This window comes from Bombina bombina, chromosome 5 (genome assembly GCF_027579735.1).
Source record: "Bombina bombina isolate aBomBom1 chromosome 5, aBomBom1.pri, whole genome shotgun sequence".
Classification (NCBI taxonomy): Eukaryota; Metazoa; Chordata; class Amphibia; order Anura; family Bombinatoridae; genus Bombina; species Bombina bombina.
In genome coordinates this window covers 1,029,269,510-1,029,283,320 of record NC_069503.1, presented here as the reverse complement: position 1 = coordinate 1,029,283,320, position 13,811 = coordinate 1,029,269,510, and the positions used below count along the sequence as shown (strand labels likewise).

Sequence of the window (13,811 nt, the reverse complement as noted above, 5' to 3'; positions counted from 1 at the left end):
AATACAATCAGAGTTTAATTATAATAATTTTAATGTTATTTTTATTTAATAAACACAGTACGAACCATCATGTCTATATCTTATATTTTTTGTTTAACTTTCATAATATCCACTTGCCTGATGTACTGCTGCTGTTTCTCTGTTGAGATGGAGGATCTGCAATTTCTACTGAAACTGTAAGTCCTGTTGATCTTCTTCTGCGACTTCCTTCTGCCACTATTTTCGTAACACGGATTTTATTTGCTGGAATCTTCAGGAAAAGTGCAAGATTTCTAACAAGATTGCTGCCGTAAAACTCATTCACGGTCATAGCAGGTATATTAAAGGCAATGACAATCAAAGGAGTTGTATGAATTTCAACAGGGGTGGATCCTCTTAGCAGAACATAGAGCATGTTGTAATCTCTATCAAGGTAGTTTTCTCCATGCACTGTAGAGTTAAACTGAGGCCTGTATTGCCCTTTTAATGACAGAAAAAAAAGGATTAAAAAAACAATCATAAGCATGTCGCTAGTCCTATATATGAAGAACAAATATATCTTAACTATTACTAGTAGGCTACCAAAATAGTGCGGCAGTACATATTTGTATAATGCCTTCTCTGATACAAATATTTAAACAGCTCAGGGTCTGAAACCATGAACTGTTTGTTAAAGGAACAGAGTTTTATATTTTGAAAAACGAACATTCCTGTAAGGAATACATTATTTGTTGTGGGTGCTGGCCCTGTCAACCAGTCAGGAGTAGAGTTCCAGGACTCAATTTTATATAAATCTTGCCCTTCCTATTCGTTTTTCCTTTGATGCAAACAGCTTTTGCTTAAACATATTACAAATATTTGCATAAAAAAGGGTTAACAATCACTCTTTTATATACATGATAAAAATGCAATGTCCCTTTAACTGTGTACACTTTCATTATTAATTTTCTTGCCTTCTCTGTTTTTAACTTTGCAAATAGTATTTATTTTCCTATTCCCCAGATATACTAATTGTAAGTTCCCATGGGAATAGGGCCCTCAACTCCTCCTGTATGTGTTTGTAAATGTTGTCCTGTCTCTTATAAGTTTTATATCATTGCTTATTTAAATTAATTGTACCCATGGCCAGCGCTGCGGAATATGTTGGCGCTTCATTAATAAAGTATAATAAAATAATAATAGGTTTAATTTTAGTTTATGACATATGATTCTCAGCCTCATTGTAGCAAGTTCAGGCATAACACTTGCCCATAAGTACCCCAACTGCAACATATAAATACTATTAGGTTAAAAAAAAATAAAAGTCAATCATGCACATCCCAGACTATCAAAACTTGGTTACAGATATAGCTTTCTGTTTTCAGAAATGTTTTTTAAAATCCAACAAATCTGTGGAAATATCAGAGCAACAAATAATAAAGTAACGTAGAGAATACAAACACAACATACATAGGGCCATATTTATCAAGCTCCGTACGGAGCTTGAAGGGCCGTGTTTCTGGCGAGTCTTCAGACTCGCCAGAAACACAAGTTATGAAGCAGCGGTCTAAAGACCGCTGCTCCATAACCTGTCCGCCTGCTCTGAGCAGGCGGACAGGAATCGCCGGAAATCAACCTGATCGAATACGATCGGGTTGACTGACACCTCCCTGCTGGCGGCCGATTGGCCGTGAGTCAGCAGGGGGCGGCGTTGCACCAGCAGCTCTTGTGAGCTGCTGGTGCAACGTTAAATGCGGAGAGCGTATTGCTCTCCGAATTTAGCGAGGTCTTCGGACCTGATCCGCACTGTCGGATCAGGTCCGCAAGACCTTTGATAAATTGGGGCCATATAGTTTAGTATTGTATCACTCACATTAGAGAAAAAAAACATATGACGAGGGAAGTAATATTATTCATTTTACCCAATTTCTGTGTACTTGGGTAGAGAACACTTTACCTACCATATTTTATAGTGACATATTTTCCGTTATTTCACTGTGGCCCTATATCTGGCACATCTTAGTGATAGTGCAAAAGTTTTACCTGCAACCTGTAATACGTGCGTAAATGGGCGCACAATGATAAAAAAGTTGAGCGCAAATAAAGCACAGGTGGGAGTGCTAATTTGCGCTCCACTCGTAATCTAGCGGCCCTTAGGGTCTCATTATAGCTCAAGCACAAATTTGCAAGCGGCATGGTGATCTAAGTCTAATATAGTGCTGACATTTCAAGTAGCTGGTTAATATTTTTTTGTAAGCTGAGAGGCATTGCAATGTGCTATGGTCTCAGGTAATGAATTTCTATTATGGTGCACACTAAAACTATTGTTGTCAGGATGCACACGTGCTGCAATGTTCCGTAACAAGCTGGTTTATTTCTTTATATGCTTTCTATATGCACACTATTCATACACATATGAGTATGGTCAACGTGCACACACACACTCTGTCCCTTTACCCTCCCACCCCACTTTGGTATATACAATATTACCATAAACTTTCTTCAACACCTCAATTTTTTTTCTTCATTTTAACCCTTTGGTAAGCCTTAATTTAACCTCATTTGTTTTATTTATATGGCATTTTCAGGTGTATTAGAAAAAGCAATAATAATCGCTAATAATTAAACACCAAGGCCGAGATTACAAGTTTTGCGCTAGAGGCTATGCGGTGCTAACGAGCAGTTTTCCCTCACCGCTCACTTACATGCAGCGCTGGTATTACGAGTTTTCAGAAACCCGTCGTTAAAAGACAAGAAGGGAGCGTTGATCAAAATTTTGCTCATTACCGCACTCCAATACCAGCGCTGCTTAAGTCAGCAGTGAGATGGTCCTACGTGCTCATGCACGATTTCCCCATAGGAATCAATGGGGAGAGCCGGCTGAGAAAAAGTCTAACACCTGCAAAAAAGCAGCGTAAAACTCCTTAACGCAGCCCCATTGATTCCTATGGGGAAATAAAATTTATGTCTACACCTAACACCCTAACATGAACCCCGAGTCTAAACACCCCTAATCTTACACTTATTAACCCCTAATCTGCCACCCGACACCTACATTATATGTATTAACCCCTAATCTGCCGCTACGGACACTGCCACCACCTATATTATATGTATTAACCCCTAATCTGCTGCCCCAACATCGCCGACACCTACATTATATTTATTAACCCCTAATCTGCCACCCCCAATGTCACTGCAACCTACCTACATTTATTAACCCCTAATCTGCCGCCCCCAAAGTCGCCGCCACTATATTAAAGTTATTAACCCCTAAACCTAAGTCTAACCCTAACACTCCCTAACTTAAATATAATTACAATAAATCTAAATAAAAATTACTATCATTAACTAAATTATTCCTATTTAAAACTAAATACTTACCTGTAAAATAAACCCTAAGATAGCTACAATATAACTAATAGTTACATTGTAGCTATCTTAGGGTTTATTTTTATTTTACAGGCAAATTTGTATTTATTTTAACTAGGTAGAATAGTTATTAAAAAGTTATTAACTATTTAATAACTACCTAGCTAAAATAAATACAAAAGTACCTGTAAAATAAAACCTAACCTAAGTTGCAATAACACCTAACACTACACTATAATTAAATAAATTAACTAAATTAAATAGAATTACCTAAATTAAATTAGCTAAAGTACAAAAACAAAACCCACTAAATTACAGAAAATAATAAACAAATGACAGATATTTAAACTAATTACACCTAATCTAATAGCCCTATTAAAATAAAAAAAAAACCCAAAATAAAAAACCCTAGCCTAAACTAAACTATCAATAGCCCTTAAAAGGGCATTTTGCAGGGCATTGCCCCAAAGTAATCAGCTCTTTTACCTGAAAAAAAAATACAAACAACCCACACAACCAACCCCCCCAAATAAAATACTATCTAAAAAAAACTAAGCTCCCCATTGCCCTAAAAAGGGCATTTGGATGAGCATTGCCCTTAAAAGGGCAGTTAGCTCTTTTGCGGCCCAAAGTCCCTAACCTAAAAATAAAACCCACCCAATACACCCTTAAAAAAAACTAACACTAACCCCCTGAAGATCGACTTACCAGGAGACGTCTTCATCCAAGCCGGGAGAAGTCTACATCCAAGCCGGGCGAAGTGGTCCTCCAGACAAGCAGAAGTCTTCATCCAGACGGCATCTTCTATCATCATCCATCCGGCGCGGGTCCATCTTCAAGACATCCGACGCGGAGCATCCTCTTCATCCGACGACTAAAGCTGAATGAAGGTACCTTTAAGTGACGTCATCCAAGATGGCGTCCCTTAGATTCCAATTGGCTGATAGAATTCTATCAGCCAATCAGAATTAAGGTACAAAAAAATCCTACTGGCTGATGCAATCAGCCAATAGGATTGAACTTCAATCCTATTGGCTGATCCAATCAGCCAATAGGATTGAGCTTGCATTCTATTGGCTGTTCCAATCAGCGCTATGGAAGTCCCATAGAAAAAAGACTTTACGAAGTTTACGTAAGTCGTTTCCAATCAGCCAATAGGATTGAGCTTGCATTCTATTGGCTGTTCCAATCAGCGCTATGGAAGTCCCATAGAAAAAAGACTTTACGAAGTTTACGTAAGTCGTTTCCAATTAGCCAATAGGATTGAGCTTGCATTCTATTGGCTGTTCCAATCAGCGCTATGGAAGTCCCATAGAAAAAAGACTTTACGAAGTTTACGTAAGTCGTTTGTTGGTAAGGCCAAAGAAGTGTGCGGTGACCCTAAACCTTCAAGACTCATAATACCAGCGGTAGGGAAAAAGCAGCGTTAGGGCCTCTTAATGCTGCTTTTTTACCCTAACGCAGAACTCGTAATCTAGCCGCAAATTTTTAAAAGAGGTGTTTTATTTTTTTGTGGTGCCCTAGGCATTGGGAAACCTGCTGTCTCTCATAGTTTCTCACAACTTAAAGCTAAGGAAATATGGTACCCCCACTAAGCATGCAGAGATCACTTATTTGTTGTTAATTATAATAATAATATAATATTTGGAGAATGTGGCAGTGGGAATGCCTCATACCATAGAAATGCCCCTCACAGTTTGCTGCTTTCTAAAATTCTGCTGCTGTAGGCACAGAACTAGTTGGTCTAGGCCAAATATGTCCCTGGTTAAAAGTAAAAGTATTTAGGATAGCGCTCATAGCTACTATTAATTAACGACTTATAATGCCAATGAAAAAAGTGTCACTGAAAGTATATGGTGCTCTACATATGTATGGTGCTCGTAAAAATGCTTTTATTAAACACTTTCTCATTTTTTTTAAACTCAAAAGAACATTAAGCACATAAAATGTTTGATTATGCATAGTAAAAAATATGCAGTGCATTTTCATTATTTATCTTGCCAGCTTTCCTATAATTTATGAGAATCTGAAGTTCATCCCGTGTCTGACTTTACAATTTAACTTTACAGTAACAGTTTGATCAATGCAGACAACACTTATATCCGTCCTGACATGACCATAGTAAAATAAATAAGATGAACTTCCTTAAATCCTGCTGCCATAGGCACAGGCCTAGTTGGCCTAGGCCAAATATGTCCCTTGTTAAAAGTGAAAGTATTTAGGATAGCGCTCATGAGCTCCTATCAATCAATGACTTATAATGCGCATGAGCACTGAAAGTATACAGTGCTCTACATACATTTGGCGTTTGTAAAAATGCTTTGTTTAAACACTTTAATCAACAATTTGTAATACTGCATTGAACGATGCTGAATATGCAAGGAGGAAAACAAAGTAACTTGCCACATTCAGTTAGCAGCACTCACCTTGTAATTTAGTCCTTAGTGTTTTAGCAAAATGTATATGTGGGTGATAATACCTCAATGTTAGAATATATTTATCTTTAGCAACTGAACTGAATACTACATCACATTAACTAAATACATTATGCCACATTAATAGGCTAATTTTGATAATAGATATATGAGGTATATAATGGGTTCTTCGTTGCTACTTTTAAATCAGTTAAATTTACCTTGATAAACTGGGGGTTTTAATATAAAGTCTGTGTTTTGACTATTCCACTCTGCATTATTTGGGCCTATAAATACATCATCAACATATACGTCCAGGCGCTGTGGAGTGGAGAAATAAATTGCAGCAACAACAACCTGGAAAAAACAGAAAACAGAATGTTAAAAATTAAATAAATATAAAAGAAACAGTCAAAATAATCTTCGATGGTATGACAAATATGTGTATTCTTAATATATTTTCTATTGTATAGTTTGCTTGTGTTTTCATATAGTAGGCATGCCAAATGATTGTTATATTGTTTCTGTATATCTCTTTTGTATAGTATACTGTGTTGCCCCTGAAATGCACATATTTGCAAATGTCACAAACTTCTGTCCCAAAAATAAATGACTGTATTTATGTAATAATCATCTGAAATTCAATGCTATGTCAGATAACAAACTTAAGTTATTATTGCTAAATATTACTATAACAATCCAATATCTCTTTGTATATATAAAATATGCCTAAAAACATCACTTGTTTTGAAGTTTACCTCTGGTCATCTGCTTATAACTATTGTATTGAATTCAAGTAACAGTTCTGAGAAAAACATTTGCAAAATGTGGTTACTTGCATGATGCCAACTTAAAAAATATCATTAAATATCAGCTGGTTGAAATTCTTACTTTTGTACTGTCAGCATTCAGGAGCATAAGACGAAGATTTTGAGGGCTCACTCCACTAAAGAAGATGTCATATGACTTATTTGTTGCTACAATTGAGTGGAAGAGGGATACTCTTTTTTGACAGGTATATCCAGAACACCAGCCATGATCTTGGGGACCTGTAATTGAAGAAATAATTTGTCATAATAGTTAGTGTAGTCAACCAAAACCTTTTTTGGTTTGTGACCTTTCTCACTCTATTTTTTAAAGTTAAAGGAACATTAAGCACAAAAACTAAATGCCCCATAAAGGGCCAGATTACAAGTAGCTTGCTATTTAGTGATTTACCTCTAGCGTAAACTTTGCTAGAAGTAATCTTTGTGTGTGCGTATTAAAAGTTGAAAATAAAAAGTTTGCTTGCGAGCAAAACCTGATGTGCACTAACCAAAGATCTTTGAGATATCGTAACCGTATTAACAAATTCTCCCCTTAGAAGTCAATACAGAGAGCAGAAGAAAAAAACTAATACCTATTACTTGCATGCTAACCTGACAAGAGTTTTAATTATTTCACATTCCAATGTTCTTCACTTACAGAACAATATAATTGTATTGTAAATATATATTTCTATATATCTGTATATACCCATATACCTCTATGTCTATTTCTATAGATATATAGGTGTATATATATCTATTTTAGATGAACATTAACAGATATATATAGAAATATATATTTAATACTAAAAATGAAAAAATTTTCTATGTAAAGAACATAGGAGTGTATAATATGTGTATCTCTGTGTCGTTTTGCGATTTAGGTCTATATATATATATGTGTATGTATGCATATATATGTATAAATGTGTGTACATATGTATGTATGCATTTATGTGTTTTACGGTATATTTTTGTACATATTTAACATTCCAATGTTCACATACAGGATAATGTAATTTTTATTGTAAATACATATTTATATATATATATATATATATATATATATATATATATATATATATATATATATCTGTTTTTACCTATACCTGTATATCTATTCCTATTGATATATAGGTATAGATATCTATTTTACATGAACATTATCATATATATATAGAAATATATATTTAATAATAAATAAATAATATATATATATATATATATATATATATATATATAAAGTCCCAGAGCTCTGCACTCACTTTAACATATTGATATTCAAATGCCCGGGGTGCATCTAAAATAGGCATACAAGTGAAAAAAGGAGACGCACTCACTGGGTCTTAAAAAAATAAAGTGTTTAATACACGATACAAAGTGACGTTTCGGGGTAGTTAGCCCCGTCCTCTGAGGACGGGGCTAACTACCCCGAAACGTCACTTTGTATGGTGTATTAAACACTTAATTTGTTAAGACCCGGCAAGTGTGTCTCCTTTTTTCACTTGTATGCCTATTTTAGATGCACCCCGGGCATTTGAATATCAATATGTTAAAGTGAGTGCAGAGCTCTGGGACTTTATATATATATATATATATATATATATATATATTATTTATTTATTATTAAATATATATTTCTATATATATATGATAATGTTCATGTAAAATAGATATCTATACCTATATATCAATAGGAATAGATATACAGGTATAGGTAAAAACAGATATATATATATATATAAATATGTATTTACAATAAAAATTACATTATCCTGTATGTGAACATTGGAATGTTAAATATGTACAAAAATATACCGTAAAACACATAAATGCATACATACATATGTACACACATTTATACATACAGGTATATATGCATACATACACATATTTAGACATCTATATATACAATATAGCCCTGTGCAGTCAAAGACCTTGTCATATAATCCTTTTAACCCTTATAACTTTTTTTTATATTTATTTATATTCAACGGAGAGCACGGTAATACATAGACATTAAAGAAAGAGATGGTACATCAGCGGCATAGTAACAAAATGCAAATAACAAAATAATATAGAAATATTTTGTGCAAATTGCACTCCAACTCAACCAAGACATAATATGCAGAGTTAAATATTCAAATATTCTGCCTCCAGAAAAAAAGATAAAAGGAAATTATATTTATCAAACGGCTTTTGCCTGTGCCCAGTGTTGGGTTTTTCTATTTTATAACACAATAAATAAACCCAAACAAACCATACCACCCCAAGACAACACAAAACAAAACCAGACAAAACAAAACAAAAAATATCTTACAATATCAAAGTAAATGTTTCCATTCTGATGGAAATCACGAAGATTCAAGTATCAAAAAAATTAAGTCTATGGAATGTCTTAGATTGTACAAAAATTGGAGCTGAGTTTCTATTGGTAGAGATGTAATCACTCTGTCCCATTTTTGTAAGAATTTTTTCACCTTGTTCTCTGCACATATTAATGCATCATATTGCTCCAGGGCTATTTGAAGTCTATTCTCTTTTAAAAATACAGAAAACCTCAGTGAATTTTTATCTTTCCAAGATCTAATAATAATCTGTCTAGTAATGAGAATAGCTGTGTTAATTAGATCTCTATTTGGAATACGGGGGTCATTACAGAGGAAAACAACATAATATTTATTAAGTGAAATTTTCACAGGTAGAAATTAATTCAACCAAAACTTTATTCTAGCCCATAGCTTTTGAATCTTGCCAGAAGCAGTGTAGTAAATCAGCTCCCATGGAGTTACACCTTGACATGAATCCTGTTTGCTAGTATTCCATCTTGATCTCATTAAAGGCGTAATATAAGCTCTATTCATTAATTTTTATATGGGCCACTTTCCAAGCTATGGAGGAAGTGTATTTAGAGAGAGTACTGAAACAGTTTTTAAAATCATCAAATTGTAGATGTTCAAAATTAATAACCCATTTGGAATATAGTTTCCTTAGATCTATTTTACCTTGCTCTGAGATAAAAGCTTTATATATGAGAGCAGTTGAGTGTATACCTGTATGGTATAACTTAATTACTGCTTCCAAGGCCCCCAGTGTCCAATTCTCCTTCTCCAGGAACTTATTTTTTGACATAAAATGTCTCACTTGTAGGTAGGCAAAAGAATCTTTATTGCTTAAATCAAATTCTTGCTTCAATTGTTCAAAGAGATTGATAGAGTTCTTAAAAGTCTTTGAATCTAATCCAGGCTCAAATTCAGGGTGTCCATGTATCGGGAGAAATTTAGATACAGAGTTATCAATGTCTAGTCCTTTGCATATTTTATTTCAAGCTCTAACTACATTACCAATAGTAAACTTAGGGATATTAAATTTTAGCTTTTTAATTTTGGGAATATGCAATAATGCTCTAAGTAAATATGGAGTGGACATACTCTCTTCTGCTTGGTACTTGGAGATATAGTCTGCACCAGTAAGCCAGTACAGGGCAATTTTAGCCAGACTTGACCAATTAAATAATTTAATGTCCGGTAGTGCCATGCCTCCATATTCTTTTGCTCGTGTGAGCCTTTGTATAGAGATACTAGGTTTACATTTTCCCTATAAGAACCTCGAGCAGTGAGAATGAAACATTCTTAGGTCTTTATTATAAATAAATATCGGGACATTTTATATAAGGAAAAAGATCTTAGGAAATACTAAAATTTTAATCAGATTTATTTTTGCAGAGAGAGACAGAGGGAGTATCGACCAATCCCTAAGTAAGACAAAGATTTTAGCCCATAACTGGGGGTAGTTTAGTTCTTACCATTGTTCTGGATTTTTAGAAAACACTATCCACAAATATTTTAGAGAGCACAATCCCCAAATATTTTATTTTCTCTTTCACCAGTAAAAACGGATTATCTATCAGACTATCTTTATGCTTGATGATCCATAATATCTCTGACTTTTTAGCAATAATTTTCAATCCTGAAAAAGAGCTATACATTTTCATAATATACAGTAACTTAGGTATTGAGTCCTTAGTGTTTCTCATATAGAGTAGGATATCATCAGCTTAAAGAGATAGTATGAATTTTTTTTCTCCGATCGAGACGCCCTCTAACTCCCTTCTACATAATGCTGCCAATGGTTCTAAAGAGATGTTGAATAATAGTGGCAAAAGGGGGAAGCCTTGCCTTGTCCCTTTCTGAAGCATTATGTTCAATGAATTGCCACCATTAATAATAATAAGTGAGGAGGTAGGGTTCTTATAAATTAGTTTAATAAAGTTTAAAAAAATAGTCAGCCCAAATTTTTCGAGAGAAGTAAATAAGTGCTCCCACGATATTGAATCAAAAGCTTTCTCGGCATCTATTGTAATCAGGGCGAAGTCTAATAATTCCTGTTTTTTACATGGTTAGGCATGGGTTTTAGCCCAATGATACTCTATTAGGAAGCTGTTCTAATATTTTTCATTGCTGTTCTGCCTTGCATGAATCCAGACTGATCTGTTTTAATAAGAGGGCCTAAGACCTTTTTAAGACGGTTAGCTATAATACATGCAAAGATTTTATAGTCGCAATTGAGTAGGGAGATAGGGCGATATGAGTCCATTAGCTCGGCATCCTTGTCTTTTTTTAATATAAGAACAATATTAGATTGAGAAAAAAGATTCGATAACATATTATTTTTTCTGTAATATTCATTAAATAACAACCGAAGGACAGGAGTAAGATTTTATAAAATTCAGATGGAATCTGATCTGGGCCTGGAGCTTTTCAATTGGCTGAGCATTTTATCGTCTGGAGGATTTTCTCTGTTTGAATTTCTCTATTCAGGTCAAGTAACTGTTCTACTGAGATTTTTAGAAGTTTAATTTTACTTATTAATTCCACATGTATGTTCTTTAGTATAAACCTTTTAAAAGAATTGAAAGAATATGTTTTGTATGTCTTTCGGGTTAGTAATACACATATTCAGACTTGTATATATACAATATAGCCCTTTGCAGTCAAACACCTTGTCATATAAACCTTTTAACCCTTATAACTTTCTAAATTATGTATATGAATAATTTTTATCAGATTTTGTTTATTTGAGTGCAACTGTAACTTTAACAGTTAGCACGTCACTTAATCTAAACCAAGATGTTTGATTATGCAAAGTTAAAAATATGCAGTGCATTTTCATTATTTATCTTGCCAGCTTTCCTATAATTTACCTCTGAAAACAGGGCCCCTGAGAATCTGGAGTGCATCCTGTGTCTGACCCTATCACCTTAAAGGGACATAATACTCATATGCTAAATCACTTGAAACTGATGCAGTATAACTGTAAAAAGCTGACAGGAAAATATCACCTAAGCATCTCTATGTAAAAAAGGAAGATATTTTACTTCACAATTTCCTCAGCTCACCAGTGTAAGTTCTGTGTAAAAAGTTATACTCAGCTGCTCCCAGCTGCAGGTAAAAAAATTAAAAAAATGAAGAAATGAACAGCAGCCAATCAGCATCAGCAGTGCTGAGGTCATGAACTCTTACTGTGATCTCATGAGATTTGACTTAACTCTCATGAGATTTTATAGTAAGCTTCCTTTACCTGATTGGTGAAATAATATGAGAGTGCACGAAGCTCATCCTTTCAGATGTCCCGGGACAGACATACTAATATGCTGCTTAGAAATCCTTTACAATGGGAGGTGGCTACTGAGGAACTTTTGAGGTAAAATATCTTTCTTTTTTACATAGAGATGTTCAGGTGATATTTTCTAATCAGCTTTTTACAGCTATGCTGCATCACTTTCAAGTGTTTAAACATTTGGGTATTATGGCCCTTTAAGTAAAGGTGACAATCCTTCTTTAATACATACTAGTGATGTTTCGGGGCATTCACCACTTCATCACCCTGACTTCATCGTTAAATTCATAGAGTGCAGTCTCTTTTTTGCTATATATATATATATATATATATATATATATATATATATATATATATATATATATATATATATATATATATATATATATATATATATATATATATATATATATATATATATATAAACAATGTATATGATGTATACTATGAAAATATGATGTAAGAGGAATGCTTGAATCAGCACTTACCATTAATAAGATCAACATAACCATCACCCAACACAGCCACTGGTGACAGTCGTCTGGTCTCTGAGTCGGGGTCAAGACTTTCAATAACTAACATTTCATAATTCAGTCCTGTGCATTTGTAACTTTCCCAGTCTGAGATATATGTGCAAGCAGAGTTTCTGATGATTCCTTAAATCACATAAAGCATAAAAAGTATGTATTAAAGCAAAAATAGTTACAGCTAGGAACATATTTAATGTATTTTACAAACGTTTTTTAATATATCCAGTATATTTGGCCTTGATAGACTAGACAATAAAAACTGACTAGTAGGAAAAAACCCTTTGGGTAGATTACACTTGTAGCACTCCAGAGTCTATTAATACAAAATATATTGTGCATATGTATTATTACTTATCCTCCAATACGGGGAAATGGGTGCCAAAAAATTTATCAAAACTTAACGTTTATTAGAGGGTATATAAACATAAAAATTGGGAAAGATTAAAACCACACACTGTGATGCCCACGCTATAACGTTTTGTGATTGTTGTTAGTATATACAGTACTTGTATATCAGGATTGCTTGTAAATTAATATAGATGAAATTGCATATAAGCTGCAAGGGAGATAGATTGCTGAATCAGCACAAAGTCTTAGAGCTATTAATCAGATTGGTCTTTTGGAAGGCAGTGTTATTCTATTGTATATACATAGAACTCAAATCATGCTATACCTGCCAAGATCCAATAGGGGGTTAATTCAATACAGCTCATGTGTTGTATACATATTGTGAGTCTACAGATATATATATATATATATATATATATATATATATATATATATATTATATATATATATATATATATATATATATATATATATATATATTCTGTACTTTGTGTTAATATTCACTGATTCCAGTGACTTATAATAGCTGGTCAAGTCCACATTCATTTATAGATTGATATGATACCATCATTTTTGCCGACATGTGTACTTATCTTGATGCCAAAATGTCAAAAGACGTTAATAAATTCAGAAGCTAATCGGTTTGTATTAGATTTATAGCAGCGTGGGTCATTATACTTTTGATACACAGCTATGTTCTCATATCATACTGAGTGCATAGAACATACTGTATCAGTCCTGGTCATATCAGGGGTTAATTGGTT

The 13,811-nt window shown here is 33.8% G+C and overlaps 1 protein-coding gene across 1 annotated transcript in view; it reads right to left on the bottom strand.

Annotated features, from left to right (window-relative positions):
- The window catches only part of PKHD1L1 (PKHD1 like 1), a 224,355-nt gene that overhangs the window by 39,155 nt on the left and 171,389 nt on the right, over positions 1-13,811 (bottom strand). The window contains exons 71-74 of the mRNA XM_053715928.1: positions 12,658-12,825; positions 6,636-6,793; positions 5,966-6,101; positions 118-459 (exon numbers count right to left, since the gene is read on the bottom strand). Coding sequence (XP_053571903.1) covers positions 118-459; positions 5,966-6,101; positions 6,636-6,793; positions 12,658-12,825 — 804 coding nt within the window. The remainder of the gene's footprint in view (positions 1-117; positions 460-5,965; positions 6,102-6,635; positions 6,794-12,657; positions 12,826-13,811) is intronic.